The sequence below is a fragment of the Paroedura picta genome, chromosome 11 (genome assembly GCF_049243985.1).
Source record: "Paroedura picta isolate Pp20150507F chromosome 11, Ppicta_v3.0, whole genome shotgun sequence".
Classification (NCBI taxonomy): domain Eukaryota; kingdom Metazoa; phylum Chordata; class Lepidosauria; order Squamata; family Gekkonidae; genus Paroedura; species Paroedura picta.
The window spans coordinates 33,117,811-33,140,916 of record NC_135379.1 but is presented as its reverse complement, the minus strand read 5'-3'; the positions used below and the strand labels follow the sequence as shown (position 1 = coordinate 33,140,916).

Below are 23,106 nucleotides of genomic sequence, written 5' to 3'. Positions count from 1 at the left end.
CTCACAGCAGCTTTACATGGATGGGTATGTGACTGGCTCATCATCACCAAATGAACTTCGTGGTTGAGTGGGGAATCTGAATCTAGTTCTTGTAAGCCCAAGCCTGAGACTCTAACCACCATACCATTAACACATCATGCAACTCTGACGGTGTCTGAACAGCATATCACAGAAGTACATTAAGATCTCCTGTATCTTTCTTCATTTGTCACCAGTGTGCATTATGGCAGTTTTACAGCACAGATTGGCAGCACTAATGAACCAGCAAGAGATTCAATCAGCTTTCAGTTGTAGCTAGTTTTCTGTTTGCACAAAAATGATAAAGGAGATATGAAGTACAAAACAGACAAGCTGGAAATCATGCACACATTTGAACAGTGTTATGTTTCCCCCCAGGATCCTTCAGATTGTAAATAAATAGTTCCTAGTTAATCCCAGATTATGCCTAATGTATTTTCTATATCACAGTATCTTCTGCCGTTCTGCTAAGTAACCATGGGCTATATGGACTGCAATGCACCCAGCCATTTACAGGCAATGATGACCTGTTTCTTTCTACATTATACTGGCTAGTTGCATACAGGCCAACTGTGTGCAACTAGCTAGAACAGTGTAGAAAGAAACAAGTCATCATTGCCTGTAAATGGCTGGGTGCATTGCAATCCAGAGACTGGAGCAGAGTGAACCGAAAATTGCTGGATGTAGGAAGACAAACAGAGATGCTTTCATTGTCTCTAAAAGGCTGGTTATTTTGACACAGGGTCTATCTTACAAGAGAAAGACACAAAGTAAGCAGGATACTTTTACCTGTCAACAGATGAAATTACCACAGCTTGTTCACTTATTGAAGGGTAAGGGTTGTACCATAGGTGCCTAGCCTTAGAGAAAGGCAAACTATATTTGAGATAGTTTAACAATTCCTCTTGTAACCCTGTGGGACCTCTGTTGCTGTTGGAAGCGGGGGCATTTTGTCCCTATGAGAGAACATAGGAGAGTCTGGAGGGATAAGATAGTCCTGAAGGAACAAAAGAGATCTGAATAAAAGAGAGATTTCTGAGGAGAAGAAAAGGAGACAGAAACCATCTGGGTCTGAGGAAAGATAAGTGACCAGAGAATAAGCGTCAAGAGAGCTTCAGCTGCCAGAAATCTAAAGCAACACAAAAGTCTGAGGAACAGCAGCAGCACCAACACCACCACCAATGAAGCCAGTGGGAGACTTGCAGAAGGTCTCGGAGAGACAATAAAAGACCCATTTCAGCTTTAAGCCATATTGTTGAAATTTGTATATGTCTGTCCTGCTTTGACTTTCCATTTCTTTTATTGAATGAAACCCTACTTCTAATTTAAGTTCTCCTTTTGTTTGGTTAAATATGACTGGAGAGCTTGGGAGTTTGTTTGTTTGTTCATTCCTTTGTTTGTTCGTTCGTTCCTTCCTTCCTTCCTTCCTTCCTTCCTTCCTTCCTGTTCAGTGCGATGGAGGCACAGCTACTTTTTTTGTCACCCCCCAACAAACCTAAGTCCCATTTGTTCTTCCTTTGACTTGGGCTGGTTGGAGAAACTGTGGTTATGCTCCAACAAACCAACAACAAGAAACCCATTCTTAAAAGCAGCAACAGCAACAGAAACTAGCTTTCTCAGGATCCACAGCATATTCCAATTCATGTTGCCATGGCGGCAGTTAAAAGACACCTGAACGGCAGAGGCACATCTCCTACCCTGGAGGCACACATGATTCACGGATATGCTTCTGAAGGGAGGGGATTTTCATGCTGAATTCTAGTTCTAGAAGTTTTGGAATCTGGACTACGTGCTGGTACAAAACTCTGTGTGATATGCTGAGACGGCATAGTAGTAAAATGGAAATACTTGGACCATTAGTCTTGGTCCACTGGTGAAAAGAAGAGTGAAGTTGAATTTGTGAATGGAGAATACACAGGAGCTTGCTTACGTAGAGCAAAAGCCTGATCATCCATCAAGGATAGGTATGAAGGTGATTAAGACTTCCTAAACCAGTATGCTACAACATTGCTGCATTCTAACTGACAGAAAAGCTCTGTCTATATCCCTTCATAGAGAGATTGCAAAATAGAAATAAAAGAAAAAAAATCAACCTTGTGATGATGGAGAGATCAGCATGAGGCCAATATAGGCTTACTAAATAGTATTACCTAATCAGCAGAAAAGATAGTAAGGTACATGTTTCTCTGTGCAGTTGCTAAAAAGAATGATTCTATTTGCAGTCTTGAACGGTTCCAATACTCTACAGGGAGACTAGCACAATAACAACGCTAGGCTTTTGGTACACACTTCACCGGCTTTTGATAACATTTTCATCCACTAGGGTATTGTTGCTTGTTACCTTCATCACGATTCTTTCAAGCACATAGCTCATCTTGCCTTTTAAACAATTCTTCCCTGAGGCACTGATATTGGCTTGGTATCTGTATTTCCCACATAGTGAAGAGCTGGCATTTTTCATCCCAGACTTCTCTTTTTGGCCCATTCCAAGTGGCAACATTCTCTTGCAGCGGATAAATGTTAATATTCATGTATGAAAGATGGCAATACCAGATTAAATTGGTGAATGCCAGAGAACAGATATCTGTTTTGTGCACACATCAGCAAAACCTAAGAAGTGCATGCAGCTATCCACAGTTACAGGTGCATTTTCTCAATATTTTCTGGATATATATATATCCTGGGGTTCACAGCAGTCAGCCCACATGCCCCTGGAAAGCCCACGTACAGGGCCTTTTCACCTCCACCAGTTGCTCTCCTCTGAAGGAGAAAAAAAGAAGGCAAGCCGAGTGGTCACAAATAATTTACACTCTGTAGGCTGCTGCTGTTTTTCAACAGTATTTTGACCCCTAGGCTTTTAATACTGAGCACTTGTGATTTAATAACAGATGCCAGATGACTTCATAACAGATGCCAGAGGCTATCCATAACAGGGGGGAGTAACAGGGAGGAGAATTTGCATATTGACTGATAATTTTAGTGCAGTGATATCTTGCTGGATCTTTTCGTTGATTTTTGCACACTTCACTGGTGAGAGAGTTCTCCACATTTAGAGAAATATTCTGGTGTGTTGTTCCAATGCCACCTAACCTGGGCCTCATGCAGCCATTCTACTCTAGGGTGCTGTCTGCATTCCCAGTTTAATTTCGATTCTTACTGAATTGAAGTGGTATATCTTTAATCCATATACTGGTTGCATCTGTTCCTACACTCTGCACCTATTTCCTTTCTTGGACTTCTCTAAATCACAGAGTTTAACTCTGCATGCTAATAAGAAGAATTAAATTGTCAAGACCCCCCCCTTTTCTGAGCTGTTGATTGGCTTCTGCTGATTGGTTTTTGTATGGCAGGAGCAGCCCCTTTAACTTCCTGTCCTCCATTTCAGCTCTGATTCCATTGTGTCTAGACTTTTGTGCTGTAGAAGTATTTTCCTGCTTTTCCTGCCCCCCTTAAGTAATGCAATAAGCACTCATATCAGAAGGAATTAAAGACGAACCTGTGGTTGCCTTCAGCTGCCATCCCTCCTCCTAATCTGCTGCACAAATTTCAGAGGGGGAGAGGGAGAAGGGGAGAAATGCTCTCAAAAAGTCAGGACCATTGTGAATAGGGTCCACAGGCAGTGAACATTAACACAATTAAGGTAGCTCAGTTAGTAGAGCACTTGCCTTGAAACCATAACTTTATGAGTTCAAGGTTGGCTGCAGATCTTCTTCTCTCCCCATGTGCATTTTAAAAATATGAGCTGTTCAAAAGCAAAATAAATAAATAAAAAACTTCTGCATGGGAAACACTTTCTTTAAAAAATGATTGTAAGGAAGCGGGGAGGGAAACACTTTTCAAAAGTCTTTTCTTATGTGCCACTGTATTCAAAGCCTCTATGGCAGATTTTCTGGTGTTTTCTCTCACTTTTTTTTTTAAAGGAAGACAGGCAATGTCTCCTCATTTTAAGAAACAAATTGCCAAGCTTGGAAAGAGAGCAACCCCATGAATCAAGGCAGCTGAAGGTAGGTTGATATTTAACCCCTTCTTGCATGAGTGCTTCTCTCATTGTTTAAAGAGGATTTGTAAATTACGGGGAACATCTTAATAGCATGAAAGCTCAGACAGATTTTAGGCAGCACTGGAAATGAAAGGGTCTGCTGCTGCCAGGAGCCAACCAATCAGCAGAGACCTCTCTGCACAATGTCTGTGTTGGAAGTGTGGCTGAAGGGGGAAGGTGCAATGCATCTGCACCTGAAAGAGAGTTCTGTCGGCCTGCATTTCCTTGATGAAGTCAAGAAAATCCACTCTTGGATATTCTGGCGAATAAGCAGTGTGACTGCAGAGTCAATCTTCAGCAACGCAGATGGGGAAAAAAACTTGACCAGGACCAGAGTGGAGAAGAGTGGAGATCAGGGTCAGGTGTAGAAGGCTTTCAAAAAACCAAGCCCAACAAGTTTTAAAAACACAGTGCAGATAAGCCCTAGGCTGGATTGGCCAGGGGTGGAGAAAGAACAAGACTAGCTGTATCTTTTTTTTTTTTTTTTAGAAAATCACTACCTTGCTTGATCAGGGGAATCCTGTGGACATAGTTTACCTTGATTTGAGTAAGACTTCTGATAAGGTTCCACATGATATTCTTATTGAAAAGTTGGTAAAATGTGGTACAGATCCTATTACTGTGAGGTGGATTGAGGACTTCATTCCAGTGGTGCTTGTTAATGGTTTGTCATCCTCTTGGAGAGGACTGACAAGTAGAGTGCCTCAGGGATCTGTCCTGGGCCCTGTGTTGTTCAACATATTCATAAATGATTTGGATGAAAGATTCGAGGGGATAACAGTTCTACAGACTGTTTTATGTATGGTTCTCTGTTATAATGTAAACCGCCCTGAGCCTCCGGGGAGGGTGGTATAGAATTATGATAAACTAGTAATCAAGTCCGCTGCAGGGGAATGCAGCGGGCGCTAGGTCCTGACCTGAGTCCTCGGCGGGCTGGTCGGCGGCAGCAGCGGTGGGCTGGTCGGCGGCGGGCTGGTCTGCGGCGCCGAGCTTCAATCGTTGGCTGCGGGCTGACGCGGCGAGAGGCGCTTTGCGCCTCTCGCCGCACCAGCCCGCCAGGCAGGGAACCCCCGGCAGTCGCGCGAAGCTCCCTGGGTTGGTGGCCTGACGCCTCTCGCCGTGTGGCCTCTCGCCGTGTCAGGCCGGGAGGAACTGCGAGCTGCACGCGGCTCGCAGTTTCTAGAGCTGGGTTCCTGGAGCTGGGAATCGGCGGGCTGGTCGGTGGCGGCGGCGGGCTGGTCGTCGTCGGCGGCGGGCTGGTCTGCGGCGGCGAGCTTCAATCGTTGGCGGCGGGCTGACGCAACGAGAGGTGCTTTGCGCCTCTCGCCGCACCAGCCCGCCAGGCAGGGAACCCCCGGCAGCCGCGCTTCGTGCGACTGCCGGGGGCTCCCTCGGGCGGCGGCCTGACGCGGCGTGAGGCACTTCGCGCCTCTCATGGCGTCAGCACGCCAGGCAGGGAACCCCCGGCAGCCGCGCTTCGCGCGACTGCCGGAGGCTCCCTGGGTCGGTGGCCTGACGTGGTGAGAGGCGCTTTGCGCCTCTCGCCGCGTCAGGCTGGGAGGAACTGTGAGCCGCGCTGTGCGCGGCTCACAGTTCCTGGAGCTGGGAATCGGAGGGACCAATCGGCAGGCACTTTGCGCCTGCCGATTGGTCCCTCCGATTGTCTGTTGTGAGGAAGGGTCCAATCCGGACCCTTCCTCATCACGGACACATCCCGCCTCGGCAGGCCTTACCGAATTATTTAGTCCGTGGCGCCCGTGGCGCCACGAGCGGTTTAAAGATAAATAAATAAAATAAATAAATAATTAAATTTGCAGATGACACTAAACAGGGAGGGGTAGCAAATACACCAAAACACAGAATCAGAATGTAAAATAATATTGGTAGGCTAGGAAATTGGGCTAAAATGAATAAAATGAATTTCAATAGTGATAAATGTAAAGTTCTTCATTTAGGTAGGAAAAATCATATGCATCACTATAAGATGGGTGAGATTTGTCTTGGCACTAGTACACGTGAAAAGGACCTGGGGGTCTTAGTAGACCAGAGATTGAATATGAGTCAACTCTGTGACTCAGTAGCTAAAAAAGCAAATGGGATTTTGGGCTATACTAGAAGAAATAGAGTGTCCAGATTACGTGAGGTGATGTTACCACTTTACTCTGCTCTGGTAGGACCTTACTTGGAGTACTGTGTTCAGTTTTGGGCACCACAATTGTAGAAAGATCTAGAGAACCTGGAGCATGTCCAGAGGAGGGCTACGAAGATGTTGAGAGGTTGGAGAACAAGTCTTATGAGGAAAGGTTGAGGAAGCTTTTCTATTTAGCCTGGAGAGAAGACGACTAAGAGGTGATATGATAACCATCTTCAAATACTTGAAGGGCTGTCATATAGAAGATGGAGCAGAGTTGTTTTCTATTGTCCCAGAGGGTCAGATCAGAACCAATGGGTTGAAATGAATCCAAAAGAATTTTCAGCTAAACATCTGGAAGAAGCTCCTGACAGAGTGGTTCCTCAGTGGAACAGGCTTCCTCAAGAGGTGGTGGGTTTTCTTTCTTTTGAATTTTTAAGCAGAGGCTAGATAGTCATCTGACAGGGCCAGGGCTTTTCAGCTCTGGCCCTGTCCTGGTGGCATAAACTCCCAGATGAGCTGAGGGCCCTTCCACAGGGCATGTAAGATGAAGCTCTTCTACCATACTTTTGGTCAAGGCTAGGACCAGAAGATCCTTGGTCCCTCCCCACTCATCCCCCCTTTCAGGGGGTGGCTATTTCATGGATATCAGCCACCAACCTCAGTTATGGGCTGGCTGGCCAGGACATTATAGAGAGTGGAAACCGGGGGGGGGGGGGTGTGGAAGAATTATGTTGCCATTGTTGAATCTGTTATTATATTGTGTATTTTATCTTGAGAGCACCAACCTGTTTGTGCCCACAGAGCAAAAAACTCTGCAAGGGGCATAGAGAGTAAGATGGTCCCTCAGATATGTTGGGTCCAGACCACGGATAGCCTTGAAGGTCAAAACCAGAACCTTGGACTTGATCCAGAATTCAGAAATGCAATCAATGCAGCTGCCTCAGCACAGGCTGAATGTGGACCTTCCATGGTCTTCTGGTAAGAACCCTGGCAGCTGAATTTTGAACCAGCTGTAGTTTCTGGGTCAAGGACAAGGGAAGACTTATGTAGAGCAAGTTACAGAAATGTGGCCTGGAGATGACCCTCACATGGATCACCGTGGCCAGGTGTTTTGGGGCTAGAAAGGGTGCTAATAGCCACTTGACATAGATGGAAAAATGTCAGCTGGGCAACTTTCATGACCTGGGCCTCCATAGACAAGGGGGTCTCCAGTATCATGTCTAAATTCCTAGCTATGTGTTAGATCTTGAATTGCACACCATCCAGGCAGGGCAAGCATGCTTCCTCCTCTGGCCCCTTCCTACCCAGCCACCGGAAGGATTGAGTTTCAGCTGACTGTGTTTGAGCCAGACTGTCACTGCTCCCAAATAACTGGCAAATGACTCTGGGGGGAGATCAGGGTGGCTGGGTGTCATCAGAGATAGAGCTGGGTGTCATCAGCATACTGATGGCAACCCAGCCAGGTCAGAGGGCACATAAAGATGTTAAATAACATGGGGGGGAGTATTGTGCTCTGTGGAACACTGATAGGGAGTTGGTAAGACCATGATCATTCCTCCTCCACTACTACCCTCTGTTTCTGGTGCTGAAGAAAGGAGACCAGCAGTCCCCCAAATACCTGCTGTGGTGGAGTGGAGGGCCAGCAACTCATGGTCAACAATGTCAAACACAGCTGACAGATTGAGCAGAATGAGAAGTGCTGAACTGCCCCTATCCAGCTGGTGCCAGAGATCATCTGTCAGGGCGACCAACACTGTCTTCACACCATGGCCAGGTCAGAATCCATACTGAAATGGGTCAAGCACTGAAATGTCCTTTAAGGATGCTATAGAAGCTGATCCACTGCAGCCTTTTCAATTACCTTACCCAGAAAATCTAAACATAAGACGGGGCAGTAACTGGCTGAGTCATGGGGCTCTAGCGATGGTTTCTTTAGCATGGGGTTGATAATCTCCCAGAGTGGACCACTTATCCTCCTGTAGCCCAACTTGTGTAACCAGGAGAGACAAGGGTCAAGAGGACAGGCGGCTGCCTTTACTGAGCTCAGCAACTTGTTCACTTCAGTTAAAGAAAGCTGTATAATCCTGTATAATTATTTCAGGCAAAGAGGGTTGTTGAGTCTATTCCTGTTTCTTAATGGACAAGAAAAACTTTTTGAAAAAGACCGTTTGTTAATGAGAAACAGACACTGTAAGAATATCACAATAAAACAAATATGCAATCTAATCTCATGAAGATGGACCACAAAAAATGAGCCAATAGGATCATGGGATGGGCAGAGAATTGATATATAATCAAATTTGTAGGCTTCTACAAGTAGTTTTCTGCGGTAATCAATTTTTACATTAACAGTTGAGATCACAATTTTGTTGAGGATCAATCTGCACTACCTTTACCTCCATCAAACTTCTAATAAACCTGCAAATTTCTTTCAATATACACATTTCTACTGGTCTCACCAAATAAAATTAAAGTACGACAGTTCATGATTGCTTCACACATTCTGGTTTTCAGGAATGTATATTACAACTCTAAAACTGCTGTGCTTGAGACATGTGCATATATTTTTCAAATTGTATGTACAGACAGATGCAGAATACAGGTCCTTAATAGGTACCTGTTAAACTTTACCATGTGAAGTAGTGCTCAGGTCCAAATTTAATCGGCTAGTTTTTGCAATTGCATTCTCAGCTGGACATGTCTACAAGAAAACTTCAGTCTGACAGAGAAGCAAATTAAAAGCTAGCACAGATAGATAACTTTACTATCAGAGCCATAAAAACACAATAACTCAAGCAGGATCTCCTTTGGGTTTAATTAATATTTTAAAAAATGGAGCTGGGGCACTGAGGAAATTTACATTTTCCTAGATTTAATCTCCCTCTGAAATTTTGATTTGACCCAAGGTGGGGAACAAATATATTGGTAGCATATTGATATCTTGCAATTTTTACTCAAAAAGATAAACAGTAGCTTTGAGACATATTTAAATTGGAAAAATGCCATGAGGGGTTAGTAGATAACTTTCTCCCCCAGCACTGATAAACACTAATCATAGATCTTCTGCATATCTTCTAACTAGATCCTAAGAATTTATTAACTGCATTTATTTTCCAACCTTCAGCACAGGATTGAGGTTAAAACACAAAATGCTATAAAAGACATTACAAAGATTACAAAATACTTATGGCAGCTAAAACTGTAAAAATAAACAAATAAACATCACATATGAAACAGCAAATAATATCAACAAGAAACACCAGTACGAGAACATTGTGTCATTAAAGCCATAAAAGTAAACAATGGGGCAAGCCGATAATAATCCCATTGGGTTTCAGTACTCTTGAAAACCTATTCTGAAAACAATGTATTGGATTTATACAGCTTGTTTACAACATTCATTACTAAAGCTACTGAGTAGCCCATGGCCACAGATAACAGATTAGACCCTGGACTTTAATGGTCTATGATTACTGAGGACCAGTTCTTATGTTACAGGAGTGACAGGGTTTTTGCTCTTTCATGGGAATTTCCAGTGTTTCTGAAAATGGAAAGTCATCAAGATTACCAGGTTCTCAGGGGACTAGAGGATGGCTGCTGTTTCCCATTGATTCTCTGGTGACCAGAGGGAAGGAGGAAATTCAATTCAATATCAGGAGATGACACAACATCACTTTCAGGAAAAACCTGGTAGTAATATCAGTGTCATGGCCCCTCCTGTCAGTACTGAGAGCTCCTTGGAAGTAGAACTGGAGGTGTCTGTAGATGCAGTGCAGGCACCTGAAATTAATCAGCTTCCAGCCCAGCCAGAAACAAGCAGCAAGGCATTGGAGAGACCCTAACAGCTCTGACTCTCCTTCTTCCTGCACTACAGGAAAGGCAGAGATATGCTCACCTGCAAAGTCAGTGTTGTTTTCAAGACACAGGCTCTGAATGATTGCAGAAGCAATCACCCAGCAAACTGCAAACTGGATTGCAGGTACACCCAGGAAGAATGTGATATGGAAGCAACATGTGTCAACCTGTGAAAGTCTGACTCTACCTGCATGCCTTGAATCTTCTGAAGATCCTGGATCGGAATCCTGACCTTGAACTTGGAAACTAGCTGACTGGCAGCTTGATTACACAGCTCTGACTTCTCAGCTTGCTTTTGAACACTCACAGCTCTGGTTTTTTACTGTTTTTTGACTTCTCGGCTTGTTTACAAGTCTGTTAATTTGGACATTCCTTTCAGTGCAGCCCATGGCTGGAGGCACTCTAGTTCCCATTTCAAACTGTGTTCACCAGCTGCTCCAGTTCCAGGTCTCCCCTCTGAATCAGTACTGCTGCTGTGGAAGCAACATACCTGCTCCAGGAATTGTCTGAACCTCTGATTTTTACCAGCAGTTCCTAGACAAATGTGTTTCACTTCTGTGTTTGCTCAGAAGTAATGTCACACTATTGCCTGATGCCATACCCAGTCCCACTGTTACTGGTTGGAAACCATAAACAATACCCTTCCATGTAGATGAGTATGGCAACTCTGACACTGGAAGGATCCATGTTATCATCGCTTCACATGTGATCTTGCTATTCTGAAGTTATGAGTGCAAAGCAATGGAACCGCACAGAAACAATGGCCACAACCACACTTTCCTTGAGTTGCCCTCAACAAAACTATCACTTTAAGATGGTTTATGCACTGGGAACTTCACTGCTTCAGCTCCCATGCAGGAGCACAAATCAGGGGCAGATGAGGTGCACCGGGCCAAATGCTCCCTTGTGTGGGTGCAGGAAGAGGTGGGGGGCAACCTGCCACGACTAAAACTCCAGCCTGCAGCCCGGCATGAAACTTCCAGTGCGTAAACGGTTTCTTTTCATAGCCAACTTTACTCCCTGTATGGTATATGGAAAGATGACAGAATTTGCATTGGAAGGCTTCTGCAAAGAGTAATGTATGACCTAATGTATTAGAGTAGGTAGTATGCTACTGTTGCTAAGAAGAAAGTCATAAGATTTCAGAAGTAAAGTTTAATTAAACTACATGGAAAATAAAGTACTTATATAGTGTGAAAGAAACTTCTGAACTTCTCTTAGTGACTTCTCTATAATATATGTACATCAGCAATCTTTATTTGAAAAACAACACCCTCATTCTCCAGAATGAAGGCCTCTCAAAAGACAACTTGTCTTGGTTTTCAAGAGTTCAGTTTACCTGAAGAACCCCTGCTAATGTTTCAGCAATGGAGTTCCCTATAGGAGTGGTGCAATTAGCAATGTTTTGTAAATTCAAACAACTCTTTGCCCCAGAAAACATTCTAAAAAGTGTGTATTTCAAATGCAGTTCCCTTTTGCATGAAATTTGCCAAAATGAATTGAAATAGGAACTGAATATCAAGCCGGTGAATCAGAATGCAGAAAATATATTCATTACTACTCTTTTAGATTAATGTTTAATGAGACTGAAAAGAGTTGTAAAATAGAAGTGAATAAGGACAAAACAAAACCTATTAAAAAGAAGTATTTACACAAAATTATTTCTTATGAACAGAAACATTGGCTCATATTGTGTCTACAAGTCATGATGAAAATTCATCTGAGTACGGGATGAATGATCAAGTTAAACAAAAGAGTCATTCACTGCCAACCGGACAGTATAAATGTATAATTACTTTGATACTGGAAAGTATTGCTAATGTGCAAGATCAATTTGTGAGGCTAAACATGCTCCAGCCATATTAAAATCACTTACATCACTTTCATGGCCTTCTCGAAGGTTATATGTGAGATCCCGCTGAATTTCTTCAACAAATTTGTGCGCATATTCTGGGTAAAGGTCTAGCACTTCAAAGAGTCCTTTGAGAATAATGCATTGGAGGTCACAGTAGGTTAGGGCTTTCACATCTGCGTTAGTTTTAATAACTTGGTCCTTAATGGAGAGGTTTGCTCCAATTAAATCTCCCTTCCCTAAAAGAAAATACAAAACACAGAGTCGTCGTCATTCATACACGTTGCATAGAAACGCAGAACAGATTCAGAAAGCACAGGAACCAAAAGACTAAGGTTTTTGGTATTGTTGTTTTTAAAATATACCCTGCTTATGTTGGTTAGTTAAAATGACTGATTCTAGGACTCCAAGAGAACAATATTTTACTATATAGGGACTGGCCCTTATGGGCTTGTGAAGAAATGCGCTATACCCCAGAATTTCACATAAGAATTTCAGTAATGATGCCTGCCTTTTATTTTATTTTATTTTATTTTATTTTATTTTATTTTATTTTATTTTATTTTATTTTATTTTATTTTATTTTATTTTATTTTATTTTATTTTATTATTTTTATTTTATTTTATTTTATTTTGTTTTATTTTTATTTTTATTTTTATTTTATTATTTTATTATTTTATTTTATTTATTTATTTTTTTATTATTTTATTTACGTATCACCCTCCCTGAAGGCTCAGGGTGGTTTACAGGAAACAGGAGAAAAATACAGATAACATATGGTATCAACAGGTGATAACAGTAATAACATTATAACAACAAAAACCTTAACATAATCACAACAATAAAATTACAGAGAGATGGAGCTGCAAAAGAGCCTCAGCTCAACTCTTACTGGGACCTAGTAGGTTCGGCAGATTAGTGGCAGACGTAATAGGAGGTGGGGGGGGGGGCTTGGGAGCCAATTGGAAGCAATGGTTTGGGTCTACCTCAACTAAATGCCTGGTGGATGAACTCCCTTTTGCAGGCCCTGTGAAACTATTTAGGTTCTATCAGGACCCTGATGACTACTGGAGATCATTCTACTAGGTGGGGGCCAGAATGGAGAAAGCTCTGGCCCAGGTTGAAGTAAAGCAGGCTTCCTAGGGGCCTGGAAGCACCAGGAGGATGGAGGTAGTAGTTCACCTCCAGCTAAAAACAGGAGACCTACTGAAATGAAATTACAAAGAGCTCACCTGAGTTCCCAGGCAGAGAAAAGGAAGTCAGTTACTGGTTGGGGGGATATCACAACACAGCAGGATTTAGAGGGGAAGCCCACCTTTAGCTAGAAACTGGAGACCTACTGAAATGACATCACAAAGAGCTCACCTCAGTTCCCCTGGAGATGAGGGGATATCAGTTATTGGATGAGGAGATATCACAACCCACTATGAGTCAGAGGCGAAGCTCACCTCCAGCTAGAAACTGGAGACCTACTGAAATGATATCACAAAGAGGTCACCTGAGATCCCTTGGAGAGGAGGTGATGTCAGTTACTGGCTGGGGGATATCACAACATACTAGGTGTCAGAGGGGAAACCCACCTCGAGCTAGAAACTCGAGACATACTAAAATGACATCACAAAGATCTCACCTGAGTTCCCAGGGAGAGGAGGGGATGTCAGTTACTGTCTGAGGGGATATCACAACACACTAGGAGTCAGCGAGAAACTGGAGACCTACTAAAATGATATCATAAAGATTTCACCTGAGATGCCCTGGAGAGGACAGGATATCAGTTCCTGGCTGGAGGGTATCACATACACTAGGAGTCAGAGGGGAAGCACAACTTCAGCTAGACACTGGAGACCTACTAAAATTACATTACAAAGAGCATACCTGGGTTCCCATGGGAAGGAGGGGATGTCAGTTACTGGCTGGGGGGATATCAGAACACACTAGGAGTCAGAGGGGTAGCCCAACTCCAGCTAGACACTGGAGAGGTACAGAAATGGCATCACAAAGAGCTCACCTCAATTTCCCGGGAGAGGAAAGGCACTCAGTTACGGGCTGGGGAGATATCGCAACACACTAGAAGTCAGAGGGGAAGCCCAACTCCATATAGACACTAGAGATCTACTAAAATGACATTGCAATCAGCTCAATTGAGTTGCTCAGGAGAGGAGGTGATGACAGTTACTGGCTGGGGGAAATTAAAACATACTAGGAGTCAGAGTGGAAGCCCATCACCAGCTAAAAACTAGAAACCTACTGAAATGACATCACAAAGAGCTCATCTGAGTTCCCATGGAGAAGAGTGGATGTCAGTTACTAGCTGGGGGGGATATCACTACACACCAGGAATTAGAGGGTGAGCCCAACTCCAACTAGAAACTGGAGAACTGCTCAAATGAAATCACAAAGAGCTCACCTCAGTTCCCTTGGAGAGGAGGGGATGTCAGGTACTGGCGGGCGGGATATCACAACACACTAGGAGTAAGAGGAAAAGCCCAGCTCCAGCAAGAAACTGGAGACCTATTGAAATGACATCACAAAGAGCTTAGCTGAGTTCGCTGGAAGAGGTGGGGATGTCAGTTATTTTCTTGGGGGAAATGAAAACATACTAGTAGTCAGACTGTAAGCCTACCACAAGCTAAAAACTAGAGACCTATTAAAATAACATCACAAAGAAGTCTCCTGGGATCCCATGGAAAGGGAGATGAGGGGATGTCAGTTACTGAGTGGGGGGATATCACAACACACTAGGAGTCAAAGGGGAAGCTTACCTCCAGCTAGAAAATGGTCCTACTAAGATGGCAATACAAATAGCACATCTGAGTTCCCATGGAGAGGAAAGGAAGTCAGTTCCTGGCTGGGGGGATATCACAACAAATTTGGAGTCAGAGTGGAAGCCCACTTCCAGTTAAGACACTGGAGATATACTAAAATGACATCACAAAGAGCTTAAATGAGTTCCCAGGGAGAGGAGGGAATGTGAGTTACTGTCTGGGGGGAAATCAAAACATACTGGGAAATCCCACCAGCAACTAAAAAACTGGGGACCTATAAAAATGACATCACAAAGCGCTCACCTGAGTTCCCTTGGAGAGGAAAGGATGTCAGTTACTAGCTGGGGGATATCACAACACACTAGGAGTTAGAGGGGAAGCCCACTTCGAGCTAGAAAGTGGAGACCTATTGTAATGACATCACAAAGACCTCACCTGAGTTCCCATGGAGAGAAGAGGATGTCAGTTACTGGCTGGGGGGATATCACAACACACTCAGTCAGAGGGGAATCACTCCTCTAGTTAGACACTGGAGACCTACTGAAATTACATCACAAAGAGCTCACCTGATTTCCCATGGAGAGGAGGGGATGTCAGTTACTGGCTGGGGGTATATCACACCACACGAGGAGTCAGAGGGGAAGGCCACCTACAGCTAGAACCCGGAGCCTACTGAAATGACATCACAAAGAGCTCACCTGAGTTCCCTGGGAGAGGACGGGGTGTTAGTTACTGCCTTAGGGGAAATCAGAACATACTAGGGGTCAGAGGGCAAGCCCACCACCATCGAAGAACTGGAGACCTCTTAAAATGACATCACAAAGAGCTCACGCAAGTTCCCTTGGAGAGGGGATGTCAGTTATTGGCAGTGGGGAAATTAAAACACACTAGGGCAGAGTCTGCACTTATTTTGTTTATTCCATTGTTTATTCCATTGTCAATATTTTGTTTATTCCATTGTCAATCCTGTTGAATTCAGATCGATTTGGACTCGAGTCTTCCTCCTCCCTCCTCCTCATTGAAACAGGAAAGAGGGGGGGAGGCAAATGGAGACTCTGTTTTCTTGAAGGGGGGGAGAGGATCCAAGAAGTCAGAGGAGGGAGGAAAAAATCCTTTCCTTTCTTGAAGGGAGGGGGGAGAGGATCCAAGAAGGGAGAAAAAAAAATCCAAGACAGAAGTTGAGAGAAATTAGGGGCTTCTCCTTTAAGGCAAGTTTGTCACATGACCACCTGTGGCCAATCATGGGTTTACTAACACGGAGGAGAGCCCAGATTCAAAACAATGCGATTTTAAAATATATTGAGCATTAAAAGCACTCCAAGATATCGTACAATAAAGGTAGGGTCACTCCGGATCAATCCTTCTTGCTGCAGAAGGAAAATTTAAATCGGCCCAAATCAAAATGGAAATTGCATTCTGTGTAGATGGCAGGGACTGAATCGACCTGGGATTGGAATAAAAGCTCCATGCAGTTTACATCTAGGAGTCAGAGGGGAAGCCTACTACCAGCTAAAAACTAGAAACCTACTGAAATGACATCACAAAGAGCTCACCTGAGTTCCCATGGATGGGGGGAATATCACAACACAGTAGGGGTCAGAGGGGAAGCATACCTCCAGCTAGACACTGGAAACCTACTAAAACGACATCAGCAAAAGCTCACCTGAGTTCCCAGGTAGAGGAGGGGATGTCAGTTACTGGCTGGGGGTATATCACTACACACTAGGAGTCAGAGGGGAAGGCCACCTACAGGTAGAAACTGGAGATACATTAAAATGACATCACAAAGAGCTCCCCTGAGTTCCCATGGAGAGGAGAGGATGTCAGTTACTGGCTGGGGGTATATCACTACACACTAGTAGTCAGAGGGGAAGACCACCTCCAACTAGAAACTGGAGATACATTAAAATGACATCACAAAGAGCTCCCCTGAGTTCCCATGGAGAGGAGAGGATGTCAGTTACTGGCTTGGGGTATATCACTACACACTAGGAGTCAGAGGGGAAGGCCACCTACAGCTAGAACCAGGAGCCTATTGAAATGACATCACAAAGAGCTCACCTGAGATCCCTGGGAGAGGAGGGGATGTCAGTTACTGGCTGGGGGATAGAACAACACACTAGGAGTCAGAGGGGAAGGCCACCTACAGCTATAACCAGGAGCCTACTGAAATGACTTCACAAAGAGCTCACCTGAGATCCCTGGGAGAGGAGGGGATGTTAGTTACTGTCTTAGGGGAAATCAGAACATACTAGGGGTCAGAGGGCAAGCCCACCACCATGTAAGAACTGGAGACCTATTAAAATGACATCACAAAGAGCTCATCTGAGTTCCTTCCCAGAGGAAAAGTAGTCAGTTACTGACTGGGGGAAATCACAACACACCAGGAGTTACAGGGAAGCCCACCACCATCTAGAAACAGGAGACCTACTAAAATTACATCACAAATAGCTCATCTGAGTAGCCCTGGAGAGGACGGGATTTCAGTTCCTGGCTGGAGGGAATATCACAACACACTAGGAGTCAGAGGGAAGCCTACTACCAACTAAAAACTAGAAACCTACTGAAATGACATCTCAAAGACCTCACCTGAGTTCCCATGGAGGGGAGAATGTCAGTTATTGTCTGGGGGGATATCACAAAAAATATGAGTCAGAGGGGAAGCCCACCTCCAGGTAGAATCTGGAGACATACTGAAATGACATCACAAAGACCATTTATGCACTGGGAAATTTACTGCTTCAGCTCCCATGCAGGAGCACAAACCAGGGTTGGATGAGGTGCACTGGGCCAAATGCTCCCCTGTGTGAGTACAGGAAGAGGTAGGGCAACCTGCCATGATTAAAACTCCAGCCTGCAGCCCAGCATGAAACCTCCAGTGCGTAAACGGTCAAAGAGCTTACCTCAGTTCCCCTGGAGATGAGGGGATGTCAGTTATTGGATGAGGAGATATCACAAACCACTATGAGTAAGAGGTGAAGATCACCTCCAGCTAGAAACTAGAGACCTACAGAAATGACATCACAAAGAGGTCAACTGAGATCACTTGGAGAGGAGGGGATGTCAGTTACTGGTTGGAGGATATCACAAGCCACTATGAGTCAGAGGGGAAGCTCACCTCCAGCTAGAAACTGGAGAACTTCTGAAAAGACATCACAAAGAGGTCAACTGAGATCCCTTGGAGAGGAGGGGAAGTCAGTTACTGGTTGGAGGATATCACAACACACTAGGAGTGAGAGGGGAAGCACACCATGAGCTAGAAACTGGATACCTACTAAAATGACATCACAAAGAGCTCACCTGAGTTCCCAGTGAGAGGAGTGGATGTCTATTACTGGCTAAAGGGGATATCACAACACACTAGGAGTCAGAGGGAAAGCCCAACTCCAGCTAGACACTGGAGAGATACAGAAATGACATCACAAAGAGCTCACCTCAATTTCCCAGGAGAGGAAAGGCACTCAGTTATGGGCTGGGGGGATATCACTACACACCAGGAATTAGAGGGTGAGCCCAACTCCAACTAGAAACTGGAGAACTGCTCAAATGAAATCACAAAGAGTTCCCTCAGTTCCCTTGGTACTGGCGGGCGGGATATCACAACACACTAGGAGTAAGAGGAAAAGCCTAGCTCCAGCAAGAAACTGGAGACCTATTAAAATGACATCACAAAGAGCTTAGCTGAGTTCGCTGGAAGAGGTGGGGATGTCAGTTATTTTCTTGGGGGAAATGAAAACATACTAGTAGTCAGAGGGTAAGCCTACCACAAGCTAAAAACTAGAGACCTATTAAAATAACATCACAAAGAAGTCTCCTTAGATTCCATGGAATGGGAGATGAGGGGATATCAGTTACTGAGTGGGGGATATCACAACAGTCAGAGGGGAATCACTTCTCTAGGTAGACACTGGAGACCTACTGAAATGACATCACAAAGAGCTCACCTGAGTTTCCTGGGAGAGGAGGGGATGTCAGTTACTGGCTGGGGGATAGAACAACACACTAGGAGACAGAGGGGAAGGCCACCTACAGCTATAACCAGGAGCCTACTGAAATGACTTCACAAAGAGCTCACCTGTGATCCCTGGGAGAGGAGGGGATGTTAGTTACTGTCTTAGGGGAAATCAGAACATACTAGGGGTCAGAGGGCAAGCCCACCACCATTTAAGAACTGGAGACCTATTAAAATGACATCGCAAAGAGCTCACCCAAGTTCCCTTAGAGAGGAGGGGGTGTACGTTATTGGCTGTGGGGAAATTAAAACACTCTAGGAGTCAAAGGGGAAGCCTACCACCAGCTAAAAATTAGAAACCTACTGAAATGACATCACAAAGAGCTCACCTGAGTTCCCTGGGAGAGGAGGGGATGTCAGTTACTGGCTGGGGGATAGAACAACACACTAGGAGTCAGAGGGAAAGGCCACCTACAGCTTGAACCTGGAGACCTACTGAAATGACATCACAAAGAGCTCACCTGAGTTTCCATGGAGATGAGGGGATGTCAGTTACTGGCTGGGGGTATATCACACCACTCTAGGAGTCAGAGGAGAAGGCCACCTACAGCTATAACCAGGAACCTACTGAAATGACTTCACAAAGAGCTCACCTGAGTTCCCTGGGAGAGGAGGGGATGTTAGTTACTGTCTTAGGGGAAATCAGAACATACTAGGGGTCAGAGGGCAAGCCCACCACCATTTAAGAACTGGAGACCTATTAAAATGACATCACAAAGTGCTCACCGAAGTTCCCTTAGAGAGGAAGGGGTGTACGTTACTGGCTGTGGGGAAATTAAAACACTCTAGGAGTCACAGGGGAAGCCTACCACCAGCTAAAAACTAGAAACCTACTGAAATGACATCACAAAGAGCTCACCTGAGTTCCCATGGAGGGGGGATGTCACAATACACTAGGAGTCAAAGGGGAAGCCTACCACCAGCTAAAAACTAGAAACCTACTGAAATGACATCACAAAGAGCTCACCTGAGTTCCCATGGAGGGGGGATGTCACAATACACTAGGAGTCAGAGGGGAAGGCCACCTACAGCTTGAACATGGAGACCTACTGAAATGACATCACAAGGAGCTCTCCTGAGTTCCGTGGGAGAGGAAAGTAAGTCCCAAGATGCTTTCCCACAGACTATCAGCAAATAATGGAGAAACTGTAGGGGAATGAGCCATCTCAGAGGCACAGAAAATTGATGCCGTAGAAATGAAAATGGCTCTGGCTTGGGGAGAGCAACGAAGTTTGCTAGGTTGTCCCACTTTGTAACTGAGAGTGCAAATCTAAATATTTTCTCTATTCTTTCTTCAGGAAGGGAAGGATGACACCCAATGAGGTAGGAGGTAGGGAAGATCATATGTTCCCTGACCATGATGAAGAAAGAGAAGTGGATTTAAGACATTTTTTCTCAAGCTAAGAAGAATTCTTTACTTAGGGGACTCCATCTTGACAAATTTGCGTGACAATGAGAGAAGCCCCAAATTTGAAAACAGAGGAAATGGAACCTTTCTTTTCTTTTTTCTTTTGCAGATCCAACTTGATAGAACTAAAAGAACTTACAGTTATAGAGTATATAATATAATATGCTATGAGCCTCTTGTGGCGCAGAGTGGTAAGGCAGCTGTCTGAAAGCTTTGCCCATGAGGTTGGGAGTTCGATCCTAGCAGCTGGCTCAAGGTCGACTCAGCCTTCCATCCTTCCGAGGTCAGTAAAATGAGTACCCAGCTTGCTGGGGGGTAAACGGTAATGACTGGGGAAGGCACTGGCAAACCACCCCGTATTGAGTCTGCCATGAAAACGCTAGAGGGCATCACCCCAAGGGTCAGACATGACTCGGTGCTTGCACAGGGGATACCTTTACCTTTTAATATAATATGCTATAAACCCTCTCCATAAAATATCCCAATTTGATTTTTCTTAGGTAGTTCAAGTAAGGGCCCCACTGTTCTTGAACCTTTCTGACCTCCAGTACCTCCAAGGATAAAGTACCTCTCCTCATTGTAAGGTACATTAGAGGAAAGCCTAGAACAGGGTTAGAAAGGCTGTGTTTGTTCAGTTCTTCCCCTTTTTAATATTTGCTCACTTCTGCAGCATAAATACTAAACCTTTATAATTGGAATACTTGAAGTCTAATCTCTGTATCCAAATAATGCCCAACTTAGTTTACCAAAGAAAAAACAAGAAGAGGAGGTGGACTGATCCTTCCAACCCTGAGTGTTCAAAAGAGTGTGTTAGAGTCACAATCTTCAAGCCAGAGAGGCTCTTACTGTAGGATAGTGATGATGGTGGAAATATTGAGAGAGTATGATTACAGAAGAGTAAGGGAGGGATAGAAGGGCATTGCCTGGTGGTGATTTGGGATGACTGCAGAACTTTTGAGCTCCGCGTTGACAGAAAAGGGGCCTTGAAAGGATTGTTTCTCCACAGGGCCTAACTAAATCTAACACTGGAATATCTGTGGTCAGATCTTCCTAGGGCCAATTAAATAGAAATGGCAGTTATTCAGAGCCACATTTGGATTGCAGCTATGGGCAGAGGCGGAAGATTGAGGACATTTAACTCTTCCAACCACTGCAGGCTATTACCAAGTAATGGGAAGCAAACTGGAAAGGAGGAAAAAGACAAGGTTAACAGCTGCATACTGAGTTGGAAGCTTGATTTTAATTATTAAACTGCATGGTATTGGAAAAAAAACTCCCTCTCCTACTGCACTGACTGAATTAGGAGTGTGCATTCAGCTGTGTTACAGCTGAGAAAATATCAGGAAAATATTCGTATTTACAACGATTCTTTCAGCTGGATATAGATTTGAGTATTTTTTCAGCTATCCACATCATAGTCAAAGGGCATTTAAAGGGATTGTCGTCCCTTTAGAAGCCTTCAAGGTGAACTTGCCACTTGGAGAAGGTGTTTAAAAGAGACTGTGAGCCCTTTGCATGCCTTCAGAGGTCACTTGCAGCTTGGGAAGGCATTTATAGTGACTGAATGCCTCCCCCAAGAGGGTTGGTCCAACACTGGAAGGAGCCTGACCCCTCAGCCATCCAGCTGCTTAACCCAAGGGACCATGGATGTCCTGAGGCCTGTTCCATCCCAGCCGGGAGAGCAGGCCCTATGCATCTGGATTCCCTCACAGGGAAATGACCATATCAGGGCCCACCAGGCTTGACTCTGAGGCATTGTATGATTTAGAAGTCCCACCTCCAAACCTCCAGGAATATTTCCAACCCAGGGTTAGCCAACCTACAGGTGGGGCCTGGAGAGCTCCTGGAATTAAAGCTCACCTGCAGAGTATAAAGATCAGTTCCCCAGGCAGAAAGGGCTACTTTGGACAGGGTTGTGGTAGAGAAGAAACATTTAAGGCCTCCCACACAGGTTGTTGTTGAATTTAAAGACTTGAGGCCTACTGCACAGGGTGGTTGTGCAGATGAAACAGGAAACAAAAGAAACTCTGCAACAGCATCCAGTTTCATCTGCAGAATAACGCTGTGCAATAGGCCTCAAATCTGCAGAGAGTTGCAAAGAAGAAAGACACATGGCTTGGCTGTGTCTAACCCCCCGGCCAGAGCAGTATTTTAAGTGAGAAGGGGCTTTTCTGTGGCCTCCCTGTCAGCCAACTGTTTGGCAGAAGGGGAAAGTTCCCCACCCTCAAAAGGAAGGCCCTCAGGCTCCCCTGCATTGCTCTTGGAAATACCTCCGTCTCCTCAGTCAGGGCCTGTCAGAGCACACTCTCCAACCTCCTGCCAGCTCTGTCAGGGTTCTGAGGGAAAGTTACAGTTGGACATGACAGTTAGGACAGCCTTGGGGTGAAAAGGGCTGTTGCAGCCTGTCCAAGCCTCTGTTCTCATTCCCCTTGGCAGCTCTGCTGACCTCCTATCCCTGCAGTGGTCAGGAGCAGACTGGCAGCCATGTCTCCTAATTGCCATGGAACTCTGGTCTGTCCTGGTGAGGGCCCAATCGGAAGGTGCTTTGCGCCTTCCAATTGGCCCCTCTGCTTGTCAGTCCGGGGCCAAGGGGCCAATCCAGGAGTTTTGATCCCGGACTCAGCCCACCCCAACCCTTCTTACTGTTTTATTAAGAGGAACAGATATGGTATAGTACAGTGCTTAAAAGAATGAATGGTGGACTAGCAGAGTTTTATATACCTGTGTTTTTATAATTTGCTCTTGTACCACTGGAGGAAACTATTAGATTGGCTATATATTTTTCTTACTATATATTTTTCTTACCTGGTCAAACAGCTGGCTCAAAGGAAAAATCGTAAACAAAAAAAGGATAATTCCTTTTCCCATAGATAGTGGCCCTGAAGCTGCTCAGGAGCTCTAATCTCAGCGCCAAATTATTGTCTCAGCTAGTTGGGCTCTAAAATAGATTTAAGTAAATGGAGTATATCAAGAAGATATATCTGGTAGTTTTATATACAATTCTTCTCTGAACAGATTCAAC

The 23,106-nt window shown here is 44.6% G+C and overlaps 1 protein-coding gene across 2 annotated transcripts in view; it reads right to left on the bottom strand.

Annotated features, from left to right (window-relative positions):
* The window catches only part of KCNH8 (potassium voltage-gated channel subfamily H member 8), a 204,710-nt gene that overhangs the window by 30,002 nt on the left and 151,602 nt on the right, over positions 1-23,106 (bottom strand). For both annotated transcript variants that reach the window (XM_077303611.1, XM_077303612.1), the window contains exon 11: positions 11,923-12,137. In XM_077303611.1, the coding sequence (XP_077159726.1) occupies positions 11,923-12,137 (215 nt within the window). The remainder of the gene's footprint in view (positions 1-11,922; positions 12,138-23,106) is intronic.